Genomic DNA, 16,853 nt, shown 5'->3' with positions numbered 1-16,853 from the left:
CCCACTCCCCGGGCCACCCCCGTGGGGTTGGGCGCGAATTTGCTGTTTCCCTGGGAAGAAAGTTCCTGGGAGGGGAGTGCCTCTTCCCGCATCCCGTGAAGGACAGGGCACATTAGTGCCCCAAAAGCTGCGGCCTCCACGGGTCGTGGGTAGAGATCCCAGTCAGCTGGGAGGAGCTAAGGAGTCGTCAGATTTACTGACCTGCGTGGGGGTAGGTGAGGGAGGAGGCCAGTGTTTGAATTTCTGTCCTCGCAGATGCCCAAAAGCTGAGTGGATGAGGCCTGAGCAACCTGCTGTCGCTGACCCTTCTTTGAGCAGCAGATGTTGAGTGAGATGATCTCCATGGGTCTCTTCCCAACCTCAGAAACTATGGATCCTGTGATTCAGTGAATAGGAGCAGGAAGGGCACCCAGCGCAGAGGGCTTGAACATCCTGAGCTCACAGGCTTCCCGAATGCTGCTTCTTGTAGACAGATCTGTCTGTTTTGTGATCCTCATAAAACCTGGTACTGCCTCTATGTCCTGTTCAGCTACGTATGTGCATCCAGAGAAAGAAGTCCAGTTAAGTCTTATGGAGACAGGACTGGTGTGTGTAACTTTGAGCTTGGGATCTGTCACAAGAGCACCACTTTTTATAGGATCATTTGTTTGCTTTGTAACGAATTAATAGTGGAGAAAATGCAAACATTTATCAGAAAATGAAATAGTGTAAGTAGGTGATTAAAAAGGAGCAGAGATGGGACTTTTATACAGTAGTGATAGCAAAGCAGTAGGTTAACTGTCATTAAAAATTTTTTGTATTCTGTACAACCAGAAATTCATATTAGAAGCCTTTATTTGTCAAAAAGGGTACATGAATACAGGCAGGAAAAAGGCATAAAATACTCTTGGGTTTTGTTGCTTTGCTGTAGCATTACAGTGCTTAGTTTATAGTTAAAGAACATGTTGACATTAAAAAAAAAGTCTCTTGTTAATATATTAAAATCTAAAGGAGAGCAGAGGTGAGGATTCAAATAACCTTAGAGTTGGATTTTGAATAATCTTGTTTGCTTTTGACAAACTGTTGCAGCACTGGACACAGATGTGATACATTTATGGTTTTTTCATGTTGATTTCTTTCAAATTTTAGTAGCATGAAATTACCTGGAGAATTTAGGCTAGAAATTTTGGACATAGAAAAAATTACTGATTAGTCTAAAAAGAGACAGTCCTGCATTACCTGATTTATTTAAAGTGTACTCAAAATGGATTCAAAAATTTTTCCTGTAAAAAGTCTTCAGTAACGTTTACTTTTGTCATGCTAATTTGTTTCTGTGTTTGAGCTTTCCATTTTGTGCTTATGGAGAGGATGACTTAAAAAAATTCTAATGGATTTACAACTGAATACTGATTTTGAAGAATTTAAAACATTCTGCATAAAAGGGAGAGGTCATACTTGTCAAATGCAGTTGTAAAAAGCACTTTTTTTCCCAGCTGCGGGTAGTTAAAACTTGTTTTGTAGTTGCTTTAGGAGAGCACACTTTATAAATTACCCATTCTAGAACAACTTTGCAGTTCTCGAATATTAAATTTTTTTTTTCCTTAGCATAGATTAAAATCTGACTTTACAAACCATAAAAATGAGTGGTGATAGACCTTTACAAACTGGTTGTTATGCAATAGCACATTTTGTGAAACTTTACATGTGTTCGTATTTGCGTAAAGGATAAAATAGTATTTAGTACTCATAATTTTAAATGCATTTATTCTTAGATCACGTATATTTGAAGGGGGACAGTGGAGTTGATGTCAGGGAGTTGAGAATAGACCACAGTTCAAGTCACCACTTCAGTGTAAAATTTAATCCTCTGTTTTTGGATAAGCCAACTGTCCAGTGCAAATGATTTTGGCATTTATTATCTGGAAACTAGGACTTACATTCTAAAATGGGCGGTAATAAGGTGGTAGTTTACTGTGTGGCTGTGGAAGATGTAGTGTCCTCACTGGAGGAGGAGAATAGCGGAGTACAGCGTCTGAGGACCTGCTGACATGCTGCTGCTCTGCACCAGGTAAAGTTTGACGTGCTTGAGGAGGAAGCAGTTGTGACTAAAGGCCACATCTAAACTACTCAAAGCCATGTTTCTAAATATCAGCTACTTCAAAACCAAAGTCACCAGGCCTCCCCACACCATTGTGGGGTTTGGGTTGTCATTTTTGTTGTTGTGGAGGAATCTGCCAGAAGGATTCCTTAGTTGTAGTTGAGTGCAGAAGCTGCTGATGCACTGAGGACAGGCAAGCTCTGCTTAGTTTAGGAACTTGTCACAAGTAGGTGATGAGCACGCGTGAACTCATAAGGCTAGGAAATGGGAGCTATTGACCAAGGAAGTGATGGGAAGCTATTAAGAAGGTTTAAGAAAAGGAGGTAAATATAGCAGTAACATGGACATCGTTTTATTAATGTTCTAGCATATACGTGACTTTGTGTATATCCTTATTCCCATCCTATCTGTCCATTTCCTTTACTTACCAGGTAGCTTTTTTCCTTGCTGTGCTTAAAAGCTGATGCCATTTGCATTCATCATCTGTTTATGTGCACATCTGGTTCCTGTCAGATTACGGGCTTGCTTCAGTGGGGCTGTAGGATTGAAAGAAAAATGAGTGAGGTCTTATCTTAGAAACACCTTGAGACTATTAGGCTGGAATTACTGTATTAAATAAAGACAGGACAAGTTGAGGTTCGTTATGTGAGGGTAGGCATTTGGCGCTTATGATGCATACTAAGATTATGCAGAGTATCTAGCCTGTCAGGCTGTAGAGATAACCTTCCAAGTGTGACCTGAGCTCCAGGGATGTCTGTTTAAGGCTGATGTGCCTGAAGTCCAAATGTCAACCTTAACTGTTATTTAAAAACCATTTCTATCTGGGGCTTTGAATGGGACTTGGGATGGGTACTGAAGCCTGTGGGATTTGTAGTTGAGTAATACATCTGTATCACTTCTTCTGAGAAGAGAGGGTGCATACGAAAGAACAACAGATTGGAAAACAGACTTCAGAAGGAAAAGAAACAAAAGGCATAAACCCAGTATTTTTTGAAAGTAATTTCTCAGTATGTTCTTTTATTGGTGGATATGACAGTACTATTGAATAGTCAATTAGTTGATGATTTTATTTGTTGATCTCTCTTGGTCTTTATTAACCGCGATTGGACATTGTCTGGACTATAAAGAAGCTAGTTTGTACAGGGCAAGAGAAGGAAGAACACCTAAAATGTAGCTTCACTTCTATCTCTCCATTAATGTTTGTCTTTTGCAAATTTTATGGGAGGATATTTGAAAAACACTGAATTTTTCTTTTTGCTTAAAAGTTGTTTTAAAACAAACTTAGAGCAGGAATTAAATTTTTCTTTGAAACAAGATTTTGAAAACCTGGTTTTACATCATCAGCATAGCTAACGAAAGGACTACTTCAAATCTGGGGCAGTGTCAGTTTGCTTTGTGGACATCATTTGGAATACAGTGTATACAGTGGAAGTAAAATATGTGGCTGTTCTTACCAGGGAAAGTTGATGACCTAACTAAAAGTTACTGTAATTTTAAAATACAACTTTTTTCCTTGTTATTCTATGACTAAAATAAATGCTACTTGCATCACAAAGCAGGTAACAGTAATCCAGTGTTAAATGTGTTTTAGTTGCTTACAAATGGTGAAAACTGAGAATCTTGAATCCTGAGCGCTGTGAATAACCTGTAATCTTTTGGCAATAATTATCTGACTTTCTTTTGTCAGGTTTATGGCTACTAATGACTTGATGACAGAACTACAGAAAGATTCTATCAAGCTGGATGATGATAGTGAAAGAAAGGTGGTGAAAATGATCTTGAAATTACTGGAAGATAAAAATGGTGAGGTGCAAAACTTAGCTGTCAAATGGTAAGTACTATTTTTCTTTGATGTATAGAATTGTTTAATGACTGAACAACAGTCATTTGGAGAACTTTTGAAAGCTTTTGAAAAACTTAAAGGACCACTTCTACACAAAGTAATTGTGACATTGATGTCCACAAAGGAACCCTTGTACTTGTAGACTATCTACGTTAATTGTAGTTTCTTACAGAACTCCCTTTTGTTGATGTGGGTTAAGATTTGGGGTTTCAGGTAACACACTACACATGTAGTCCTTGCTGAAAGTGTATGAATGACATGCTCATTCTTTGGTGATAATTATTGACTGCTAAATAGATTTTAAATGGTTATAATGCGTTGGTAATTGTGACATTGATATTTGACTGTGAGAAGGTAGGTGATGCATTGGAAGAATTGTAGTATTGGAGTAGTTTTCAAGCAGATAAAAACATAAAAAGGTAAATATATGGTCTTGGTCATCCCATATGGAACTTACCTCTTCGCTAGCATTGAGAATACTGCGTTAATGGTTTTACATGTTTTACAGGAACTGTAAATGTTTTATGGGGCAGGTTCCTTGCATTTCAGAGACTTCTGTTGCTTCAGTACCATCTCTTTCTCACTTTATTTAACTTCACATGGTGTGGCTTTTTCAGAGCACCCTTTGAAGCAGAGTTGTATTTATTGTGACTTTTTGTTCTTGACCCTTCTGGCTTTTTGTGCCCTTTAAGGAGGGCTTCTCTGTTAAAGCTTCTAGTGTTCCTGAGAACGTTTCTTGTTCGTTAGCTGAGGGTTTGGTTTTTTTTTTTAATATTTTTCGTCTGTGCTGCTTATATTCCGTGAGGCATGCATTGAAGTAAACTTGCTATGCAAGAGCTTCAGACAGCTTTGAAGAGAAGTTTTGCATTGTGACTAGCTGAGTTAGTTTGTTTCAACTGGTTATTCTTTACGGTTTGCCTTATGAGACTAGCAAAGCAGAAAATTAGAGCCCGTGTGTACAACCGCTTATGTACTTAGAAGTAGCGCTTTCTTCAACTTCTGCAATATTGTAAGTGATTATGACCAAAACCTTGCACAGAGAAACTAGTGTAGGAATAGCAAGTTTCAAGCCAAAGTTTAGTGTTAGCAGTATAGTCATGTAATTGTCACTACTTTTGCACTACTCTCACCAGGGTTGCAGTGTTGCTAAAATGTGTCTCTCCCCACCCTCTACTTTTTTAAACAACACAAAATGCCATGTTTCTTTGTAATTCAAAATTCTGCAATGTCAAAGCTCCTTGCGGTACAGCTTAAGTTCTACGGCTTTGAAACAGACTGCTTGTACTCAGTCGGAAGAATAGACTATTATGAAACTTGGCTCAGGCTTAGAATTGTCTTTGTGTGAAATAGCATTTTGTGGAAAAATAACATTGCCACACGTACATGCAGTACTCATCTTTAACGTACCTCATATATATCTCACAATCTTTAATGGTAATGCTAGAATTTGGGACCTAAAGTACAAGTAATATTTATTAAAACATTAAAGATTGCAAAGGGAAGAGAAAGAAAAAATAGATGGCTGCCTGTGTATAGGCACATGTGCATGCGTGCATTTATTATTAACCATTCTTCTATTTTTAAAGTTTACTCTGACATACTATTAAAATCCTTGGATGTAATTAAAAGTACAGGATCTATTTAATGTTTGGAGTCTTTTTGAGAAATCCAAATAATGTTAAAGAGCAATGTTCAGTTTACTGTAATGGGACAAGAAACCTGATGGAAAAGTTTTTAGGTAAACTGTGAACATTCACCTAGAATGTGCACATTCTTGAACATATCGAGATATTTTGGCATCCCAATCACTTGCAGATATAATTTGAGGACCAAAAAAACCCACCCTAAAAGGGTCTTCCCTTCTTAAGGCAGCTTATACTCACAGTGTTGTTCCATGACAGTTTTAAGTCAGTTGAAGCTAAAGCTGCTGCTCCTCTGCTGTTTTCACCTTCCTTGTCCCTTTTCTTGCACTGTTGCTTACCCGATTTTGTTGTAGATTGGTTTGGGGACTTGGGTTTTCTTCTGGATTAGCACTCTCCTGCAGTCGGATGAGCATTGGTAGAAACAGTAGTGAGGGCGAAGGATGGGAGAGAGATTTTCTTGACTGTGTTTTTAAAATATTTTGTAGTGTTGTTCTTTGCTTGCGAATTTGGCATTTTCAGTTGAGGAAAGCATAAACTGTGTTTAGATCTCTGTTAATTTAAATGCTCTGGTGAACTTTAGAGATGTATCAGGAGGAACTTTCATCACACTGATACTCGATGACCCATTTAAGTCTAGATTCCCTCTCTCATAGAAAAAGGATTTAAGACAATCTTATGTACCTTTGAATCTGTAATCGAGACACATTTTATCCTTGAAGGGAGGAAAAATTTGCAATTTGTTAGGGGAGCTTCCTCTACGTGTAGATCAGTGGAAACACTGATGAATGGTGAAGACGTGATCGCTTCTTGAGCGGGGAAGAACCTCTTGAAAGAGGATCACTCTTTCACTGTTTGATTCTTGAGGTCTGAACAGAGCAGATTTAAAACTACTCGGAGCAGCCTTAAAAGAGCATTTATTTTTAGGCAATCGTAGCAACAAGTAAGCAGTGTTCCTGGTTTTGTGTTATCTGCTGCTTGCTTTCACATTTGGGTAGGAATGGCTCTATTGGTTAAAATGCTGATGAACTCATTTCTTATATCTCTTCAGAGCACACTAGCATTTTTGTTGTTGATCCTTTCACTTTACTACATTGGTTCTGGACAGGCTAAAACAAGTTGTTCTTTGGTTAGCAGAAGTCAGGTTGAGAGCTCATGGATATTTGGGGAGTTACCTTACAAGATGATTGTGCAGTTCATTTCTTAATAACAATGAAAATTAGGGAGCTGCCTTAGTACTCTTAAAGTCAACGTGCTTTAAGCTTTGACCCTACAGAAGGGAAAGGAGTGTATTTGTCAAGCTTGTGGTATTGCAGGCAGTAGATGCAAACTAGGTCAGTAATTGCAGGTTGTTCACCTTTTTTTTCTTAAGCGCATGTAAAATTTTAAATGTATTCTTGTTGCCTACATTTTTTCTGGAGGAGTTGTTTTTTGCTTCGTCTGATAGTCATAGGCTGCTTTACAGTCAGCCTGTGTAAAAAATGCTATTGGACATTCTTACAACATATTCTGAGTTTTAAGCCTGTTAGAGTAGTCCAGCATGGTATCCTGTGCACCTCATGGCAGTAGTAGTTATGCTGCCTATGGCTCTATTCAAGATCGTGTGAATCTGGATTAGACAAGCCAGTATGGTTTGTCTAAGCATAGCTATTGTGTTGGATGGACTGTTTACTCTTCATTGCTGGTGATGTTCATAATGTTCTGTTGGCCCAAATTACATTTTAATTGTTTCATATGTTTAGTGTTGCAGTTTAAGCATGAAGTGCTCCACATTTTGAGCAGATATGTATGGTGTGATATTCTGATGTGTAAATGTATACAAACAACTTCATTGTTTCACACTGTGAAATGTTTCTAAAACCTGTAAAAACCCAAACAAATGTGTGTGTGTGTGTGTGTGTGTGTGTGTGTATATATATATGTGGGGAAAAAAAGTGGGATCAAAGTAAGTACTTTCAGTGATTCCTCCCTTGTGATACTGTAATTCCTCCGCATTTATGAGTGTGGTTTCTTTGGGCAGTAGTTCATATAGGGAACCCTGCTTGATGCTGTGAGTGTGAGTCATTAGAGTGAACAGGATGATGCACATGTCGGCTGCCGTGTGCCTGATCCGGTTTAGCAGCTTCAGAGCATTTTGGATGCTGTGGTAATACACTGCTACACATCATGCTGTACTGGTGATTTGAAGCTTTTTTCCATTTGTGAATTTTAACTCTTCACTGTAAGTAAATGTTCTTATTTAATAGCCATTAAAATATGCCTGTTTGAGACCATAACTGATTATGAGTTGGTGTCACTCTTTCTAATAAGGATCTACACGATGTACACCTTGATTTTAAAATTTGTTGCTGTTTATTTCCATAGGCAGCTGAAAGAGCTGAATGACTTTAAGAGAAACTGGTTACAAATTGGGTGGCTACTGAAAGGAAAAAGATCAAAGAGCACATAAAACAATACCTGAAACTGCCTTCAAATGTGTAAAACACATGCTTCAGTACAAAAGCTTTGTATTCAGAACTCATTTTGTAAGAGAAGGTTATAGTTATTTTCAACTTCTGATAACTTAGTTTGTAATCTGGGACTAATAATAAGGACTATAAATGATATCTTCTGATTTTAAAGGCCAGAAAAGCTTGAGGCAGTGTTTTAAAAATTTACTTACAATTGGAATGACAGCTTTATTGAACTAATAGGCTGAATAAATAAGACTGAAGACTCTAATTGACGTAAAATCTGCTTTAAGACTTACTAGGAAGTGTAATTTCAAGTGTTTGTGTGAAGACTTTGTCATTTCCGTGGTTTGGTCATCTTTAAAACATCAGCAAAAAAGTGTTTCTTATACTTAATAGAAATGGATCTATTTGACCAGCCTTTGCTGTGATTATTTTAGTCATTCAAAGGTTACACTTGAAAAATCAACAAATTTAAATCAGAAGAATTTACTAGTTGTTTAATAGTTCAGGTTTAAAAAAATCCTTTCAGATATGTTTCCACTTACAGAACAACTGTTTTTTGGTGGAGATCTGCTTCTGGTCTGTCAAAGTCAATGTATGAAAGGATGTCGTCAACTGCAGATCTCTGGAATGGGGAAGATGTATTTTCATAAAGCTGCACAAGTCATTGCAGACTGCAAAAAGCAGAAGACATGACCTTTCTGGAAGTGAGAGGAAGGATGACACTGACATCTGGAATCTCACCAACTAAGTAACAAACTTGATTGCCACTGATCAAAAGCAAACTTTCTGCATTGCTTCTCTGAAGGCTCGCTGTGTTTTTGGAAGGATACTGTTAATTTTATATGAATATGCTTCTATAGTTGTACAAGTGCTTGTTCCTGCTTCCTAGTGCTTCTGTTTACAGTACTTCTGTAAGAGCATGTTTTACATGCAGTGTTACAGATGTGAAATGGTTTCTAGAGATTCTGCACTCAGAAATTCTGCGGTGGAGAAAGATGTGAGCTTTTTGAGCAACTGGAGAAAATGTTTGAACTTTTAGCAATGCAGTCTGGGATGGGTTGATATATTTGAGTCTGGGAGATAATTCTTGGAGTAATCTGTGTTCTGGCAAATGCTTGTGTACGAATTTATCTGTTGGAGGAAAAAGGTCTTTACCAGTGTCAGTGTCCATCGGTTATTTTAATAAGCTTGCAATATTATTGAACATGATTGAAGCAGTAAAATTACCAGATTAGATTATGAATATGGTCCTCTAAACCCCTGCTCTCTCTTGGTTTTAGTAGCTGTGGAGATGGTTCGATGGAATCTAAAAAGTACAGTACAGTGCCCTTTTACTAAAGTAAAGGTTAGGGCCTGAGGTTTGGCTGCTTTTAACAAAGGTGCTTTGTCAGAGCTGTTCATTTCTGCAGCAGTAGGTGCACTTGCTGAAGCAAGTGAGAAATCATTTCATTATGTCTTAATTTCTGCACACTTCATAGGCTTTTTAAGCCTTTCATCAGATCAGTCTCACCAGTCGGTATCTCAATGAACAGTTCTCTTGATATTATCTGTATGCTGTATCTCCTAGAAATGTTGCACTAACATTGTTTTTGTGTAATTTTTTTTAAGGTATCTTTGTATCTCGATCAAATACTCTTCCAAATGAGTAAATTGCAATCTTCCTGAATTTGGCATTGAGATGATGATCATAACGCATCAATTTCAGATGTTTTGTGCATTAACAAAACTGAGTTAGTTGTATGTGGTATTTCAGTGCATGGTTTTGGTAAACATGTTTTACCTTTGCTGCTTTTTTTTTTTTACTTCCCAAATTGCCATATTTTCATCAGGCTTTACCACCCAAGTAGGGTGATGGTGGGTAAGGAGAGAAGAAAACCAGGTTATTGTTTGTGAAGGAAGGCATGGAAAGCGGTAGGTGTGATTGTCTTGGGAACTGCGTATTCCTGAGTGTTAATGTAAGTGCTGTGCCTTGAGTTGAAACACTGTTCTGAGTTCGTGGGGCTAAGGTGTCATGAGCATGGCCATTGAAAGAGAAACTCTGAAGTTTTCTTAACATGGTGACACACCACTAATGTCGAAACTTTGAACATTTCTCTGGTTGCTGCTGTATTGTAAGTCACACTTAGTGCTTGAATGGAAGGGCTTTCTTTATATAATAGGTAAGTCTCCTTTGTCCATGTCCTCCTCCTCGCTGCGCTTCTTGCTTGCTGCCTTTTGTGTTGGGCATTTTTTATGATAATTAACTCTTGCACTGTGAATTCTTGGAGCTGGGAAGGAAAAGTAGCAGCAGTGGGGTACATATAGGAGGTTGTGGGATGGAAGACACATTTTGGTTTTGTCCTGCTGTATAGAGCCATGTCTGCTAGCTGTCTAAGAGTGAAGGCCACAGATACCAGCCTTTTGAGTTCAGCTGGAATTACCGGCTTGCAGTCTTCGAATCTGAGCCTAGTCCTCCAGCCTAACTCCCGCCAACTGCTGTGTGTAGCGGTCTAGTTTGGGCTGTTGGAATACTGACTTCCTGCCCGAAGTGCAGAAAATGGGTGACCAGATCAGGTGGAACAATGATTTCTGAGGGTCTACAGTTGTCCTATGGTGTGAGCTATATGGTGGAGAGGGTGACTATGGGGTGACTGAGAGGTCTTCTGAGGCAGGAAGTGTGAAAGGTGTGGGGAACTCGGGAGCCTCTGTAGCAGGAGTAGTTGAAAACTTGATGCTCTGAGACTGAAGAGAAGACTGAGTTTCAGAGGAACTTGGAAGATGTGGGTTTGGATTTACCGTATAGGTGCTTCTAAACTGTATTTGACCAGACTGTACCTCTTTTTTTTTTTTTTTTTTCCTTCCACAAGCACACTTGAAAGGGTTTGGATTTCCCGTATAGGTGCTTCTAAACTGTATTTTACCAGACTGTACCTCTTTTTTTTTTTTTTTTTTCATTCCACAAGCACACTTGAAAGGACAATTGCTCTGATCAGAAGTGGGGATTGCTAAAATTTGTTCAAAATTCTTTGTCAAATTTGACTATACATTCAGAAGTTACTCAGTATGGTCCAAGGTGCCAAGTCCCATTAAAAAATGATGAGATAATACAAAGCATTTATAGGTCAACAGGTAAAATTAATACAAGATAACAATTCCTTGTTAATGGCACTTTGGAATTAAGCTACGCATTCTCAGTCCTCCACTGGTAAAGCAATGCAGGAGTTTATCTTTTTTTTCCAGTGAAGTAGTAAACATATGGGGTTGTCTTGCTGTCGTTCTTGGCAAATACAGTACTAAGCTCCTAAACTAACTTCAGTGCCTGTATGCTGCATGCCATAGCCTTGAGCCTTTCCTTTCGAATAGTGATCTGTGACTGTGTTCCCTCACAGCTGCCTGGCTGACAGTTTTATTAGCTCGTAGTGAACCCAGGGTCCAGCTGTGTTCTTGGAGAATTAAAGTCTAAAGCCATTTCCAGTAAAATGAGAAAACCCCTTTTTCTTGCAGTCTTGTATGTTGTGTGCCTGTCTGGATACATATAAATTCAGAGAGTAACTCTCTTTTAGACTATAAAGACTCAAGAGTGTTTTTTCTGTCTTGAAACACTTGTGGGTTTCTGTAATACAATGATGTGGGAATTAGATGATTTAAGTACTGAGTGTAAAGTAAGCTTTTGCCTGAGTGGCATAACTTCAATGACAGCTTAGTATCTTTCTAGCTTGGACAGAATTTGTGCTTGCCTATAAATGATCCCCCCACTCTAGTTTTGTGCAGTTGACTTAATGCCTGTGCTTTTTTTTTTAATGTGAAACTTGACCTTAATTCAGAATAATTTTCAAAAAGTTTATTATGAAATAAACCCAATTTTTTTCCGCCAGTTGTAATCACTAAGGTCTGAAAGGAAGTACTTTGCTTACAGATAGTTTCTTTCTGGTAATCTGGTACTATTAGAATATGATGTATTGAATTTATTAATTTTATTAGAACTGCATACTGATATTTGTTAATCAGGGCTTAGCTCTGTACCATGACCTGACAACTGCATCGTTACTTTGTACAATCAAATGTATGAAATGGAAAATTCTCTTTTTCCGAGTGTTTTGAGCTTGGTTTTTGTTTTGTGAAGTGCTTTGAAAGGCTAGTTTTGGGAAGGGGAAAAATATTTACCTTTATGTATCAAACTAACTTGTGGTTCAACTTTAAAAAGTTTGATAATTGCTACTTGTTTCAAATCAATGAAAATATAAATGCAAATTAATCTATTACAACTTCCCAAATATTACTTTTTTTTTTCCTAAGCATGGGAAAACAGTGCATCTTTGGACAACATATTCACTTTGCACTTGACAAGGAGTTAGACTAGACAAATACTTCTAGTTGAAAGTTGTTTTATTGTTAATTATGTTAATCTAATTAAAAAGTAATTTTATCATCTGCCTATAAAACTCCTGCATACTTCTGATGTTTCAATAAGGTCGTGGCCATATGGTCTAAATCATTGCAGTCTCAAAAGTCTGACACGCTTGTAAGTGAATAGTGGCATATATTTGAAAACTTAAACTTTGCTTTCTTGATCTTAGTCTTTTTTTGATAACAAGTTAGTTTGTTCATTTTCCATTTAGGGTTTCAGTTTGACTTAAACTCTCCAAAATTTGTGTTTATTAACCCTGTAGACATCATTTTAATCTCAGTTAGCTTTGCTAGAGTTGACTTTAATGAAAAGCAGATGTATACAGGATTAAAGTTCAGTGTGGAAAAAACTGAAGTTTGTATGTAGGCATTGCATTCTAATGTTGTCCTAATCAGTTTGTGAATGGCTTTAAGATGCTCCTTTTTCTGCATTTGTACATACATTGATTTCCACATATTTCAGTTTTATTGTTCTGATTTAGGGAGAGTTTGTGTGTGTACATTGTGTTGAAAGGCAGACAGAAAATTTGGATCCTCCCTTGGAAGCCACAGAAACATCCATGGTTTCTAATCCATGATACTTGACTCTGTCAGTTGCAGAAGGAGACCTGGCCTCAGCTCTTCTTGAAACCACTTTGAGGCTTTCTAGCCTCACAGCACAAATCTGATGGAACCTTTGTGCGGGCTCCCTTTTAACTTCTGTACTGCAAGTTGAGCCCTGACTTTCACAAAAACAGCAACAAAACTTAAGCTTTTGAAAAATGGCTTCCTAAAAAATAACAACTTTGTGCATGTCTTTCCACTCCACAAAGTCTTAACCAGATTGTTTTGATACAAAGGGCTCACTTAAAATTGTTGCACTTTACTAGTCATCGAAGTTCACACTAAGAACACACAGGTAAAATCTCTTGAAAATCTTCGGTGCTTTCTTATTGTGGCTGAAGTTGAATTTGATGGTAATGTGTGTAACTTGAAGCGTGTTTCATAGGAGGAAAAATATTGAGGTGCTCTTGAGAATTAGCCTGTAGGATTTCTGTGGTGGGACATCTGGAGCAGCTGCAGGACAACTAGGGGATGGTCTGTGCACAAGATCAAGTCAGAATGCTGTTCATTATCCCTTTGATGCACACGAAAAAATAAATAGTTTTCTTGAGATACGTCTTTGTTTCTGTTAGTTCTGCTGGTGGGCTACACTTCCGGTTCACGATACCCACATTTTCTGTAGATGGTCCTTGCTTCCGCAATCTCCATTCTTGCCTCAAGTCGTTGTTTTCTCCTGTGTGACTGTTGCACACAGCTCCTTGTCCTCCTGCCCTGGCTTCTGTCAGGATCAGCGCAATGCTTGGTAGAACTTCAGCTTCATGTCACATCTCACCTCTAGTTTGATCTCTCATTAGTAAGCATGCTTTCTTGATTGGATAGTAATATTAAGGATGTCACCACAGAAAATTGAAGAGAATAGCTGGCAAAATTACCATACAGAGAACAGAAGCTTACAAAAGAAGGGAGTGATGTCTTTCAGAGTAGTTACTGTATGTGTAAGTTAACTGAACTGGTTTTTGATGGAATGCCTATAGCACAGCTTGTAACACTCTTTTTTCAGAATTTGATTTGTTCGTTGTTAATGTAGTATATTTGAGGGAGTTTAATTAGATTAAAAATTTGTTAATTTAAAGTCTTTCAAAATTAATTTCCCATTTCTGAGATGCTTTGAAGGCAGGTGTTTTAGAAACTAAGTAGTAGGAAAAGGAGTAAGTTCTTGGAGTTTTATGGAGGTTTTTCACAGGTGAATGGAAGGAAATGGAGAAAACAAAAGGCTCTGTTCATGCATAACTTCCCCTTTGGAACTGAACATTAACAATGGAGAGATGGTGAAAATTGGTGATGAGTGGGCTAGGAAGATGATGAAGGATCTCTGTTTCTTAGGATGAACCAGACTTTACCAGGACATCTGCAGTTTTATTATTTTGACAAAGGAATACAAGGTTGTTATGATCCTCAAACCAGGTGGCATAACTAAAAACAATTCAGAGGACAGAGAGGAAATGTTATTATGTGCTGCATATCTAGTGGTGCTTGGAGTCTGTGTGAAGGAGGGCATGCTGTGTCATTGTTTTACCATTTGCATTCTGTTAAGGAAGGCACTCTAAGGTATGGAACAAGTTTGAACGTATATCAGATTGAACCCAAGTGTTATGTAGAATAAAGATGCAGTAATTAAGAAGGTTGCTTACTTAGCTGTGAACTAAGCAGGCACTGATGGTCAAGCACATAAACCAATGGCTCTGGCTAGATAACTTTTGTTATAAACCATGCCATTAAGTGAGAAGTAAGAGGGACTCTGGTTTTGAGAATGAAACAAAACAGTCATCCCAAAAACATTTCCACCACTAGATAAACAACACGTACTATACCAGTATTTTCTTACTAGATTTATGGAGATAGGTTATCAACCCAACTAGTTGCAGATTTTCAAATTCTGCTATATATTGCTACCGAAAACAACCTTAAGTTTGTGACTTGAATGCAAAATACTGAAATAAAATGAGGTGTTTTAAAGGTGCAGATTTAATACTTTTCTTCTGTTTATACAGCCTGGGCCCTTTGGTGAGTAAAGTGAAGGAGTATCAAGTGGAGACCATTGTAGATACCCTCTGCACAAACATGCTTTCAGATAAAGAACAGTTACGTGACATTTCAAGCATTGGCCTTAAAACTGTGATTGGAGAACTCCCCCCAGCTTCCAGTGGTAAGGCATTTTTGTACTCAAGACTGTAAAGTTTGTTTCATTACTAATTAAATGCAAAAGCTGGGTCCTTTAGTGAAGAGGATTCAGTTCATTTAACATTGGAACTAATTTCTGTCAGTGGAACAATGCATGGCACAAATATCCTTAGTTTCTTCTTCTCTGACTATGTTTCCTGATTTTACTGGTTAAAAACTTTTTTTACTGAATAATTGCATTAAAGTGAAAAACAAACTTAACAGTGTATGAACCTAGCTGTAAAAAGTTAAGTGTAAAAGCACCTATATGAATAATTGCCCAGTGGAACACTAGGCTAACAGTTAGTAATAGCTAAATCTCATCTTGCTTTTTGATTGATAGTATACTTGAACATTGATTATAACTTGGGTATTTTTCTTTAATGATCTGGTTTCTTGTCTCAGTTTCTGGTAAGTGTTTTGAAAGTACCTTGTGTTTCTAACAATCGTCAGTTAAATTACTGAAATGCTTACCTGCAGATTTAAATGGATGCAATCTTTCCTCCAAAAGAAAGAGTAATGATGAACAGCTCATCAGTTAATGGCATTCCTTTTTTATTCAGGTGGTTTTCAGAAATTGTATTGTAGGATATGAATGAGAATAGAGGAGTGATTAAAAAGGCTTTTGAAATGCAGTTTTTAGAGACTGAGGTTTCTTAAATTAAAAAAAGAAAGTCTCCAATTTTAGCATCCTTTATCAAAAGTCCACATGGAAGTCATGCTTTTATTGAAGCAGTAGTGAGATTGTAAACTTTGAATGCTAATCGAAAGTAAATTTCATTTGCCTACACAAAACAAGAGGCGATTTTGGTGTGGAGGTAAAGCTCAACAAAAATGTAGCAAAATCTTCCAAAGTAATTAATATTCCTAATGCAAAAGGAGCCTAGGTGTTATTTCTTGCTCTCGACTCAAACATAGATTGTTGTCTTTTTTCTGTGGTAACGCATTTGACTGTCCAATTGTTATGTTTAGTCATATAGTTAAGAATAAGCCATAAGTATATAGAAACTAGATTTAATATAGGTTTGAATGTTATTATTTTCACACAAAAATTCCCGAAGTGTGATTAAAAAAAACTTCATGCAAATGAAGATAAGCACTACCTGAAACCATGACGAGTAACTTCTCTTTTAATAATTGCTCTGAATGGTGTTAGACAGTTGGGGGAAGGGGAAAATATGAAGTTTTAGTAAAGACATTTTTAATTTTAAAATACTTTGGGTATACGTTTTTTCCCTCTCTCAAATGTTTCAGCAGTATCTCAGGTAGTTATTATTTAAGTAGCTTCTTGTGCAATTCATTTTATTTTATTTTTTCATTATACAGCTGTTCTTTAGAGGTGTTTTTTATTTTCTTCTGTGCTTCCCTTTTAGTTTATTCCTTTATTTTTACCTATAATCCTTCCATTTATAACTCTAGACTTGTCTTGGGCTTCACTTTCCATTACTTGCCCAAAGCAGTGCAATTTCTGCTTTAGGTATGTTGTGGTACGGTTAAAAAGTCCTCATTCTCAGTACGTTTCTATATTGTTAGTCCTTCAGCCCTAATGGAGAGCATACCTTACATTAGCAAACAAACTGGCTGTTCAAGCTTGTTTTGTTGGGTGGGAAAAGCTCCTTTATGTTGAGATCAGGTTGCTTTCCATGGTCACAAACATGATCTCTGCTGTTAAAATCCTTTTTTTTTTT

At 37.4% G+C, this 16,853-nt stretch overlaps 1 protein-coding gene across 1 annotated transcript in view; it reads left to right on the top strand.

Annotated features, from left to right (window-relative positions):
• The first annotated feature begins 3,768 nt into the window (after window positions 1–3,768).
• CAND1 (cullin-associated and neddylation-dissociated 1) overlaps window positions 3,769–16,853 on the top strand; it is a 23,933-nt gene continuing 10,848 nt past the window's right edge. Inside the window, exons 1-2 of the mRNA XM_010135280.1 lie at window positions 3,769–3,908; window positions 14,997–15,151. Of these exons, the coding sequence (XP_010133582.1) occupies window positions 3,769–3,908; window positions 14,997–15,151 (295 nt within the window). The remainder of the gene's footprint in view (window positions 3,909–14,996; window positions 15,152–16,853) is intronic.

The sequence above is a fragment of the Buceros rhinoceros genome, unplaced genomic scaffold (assembly GCF_000710305.1).
Source record: "Buceros rhinoceros silvestris isolate BGI_N320 unplaced genomic scaffold, ASM71030v1 scaffold35564, whole genome shotgun sequence".
NCBI classification, from domain to species: domain Eukaryota; kingdom Metazoa; phylum Chordata; class Aves; order Bucerotiformes; family Bucerotidae; genus Buceros; species Buceros rhinoceros.
This window is presented reverse-complemented; position numbering and strand designations above follow the sequence as displayed.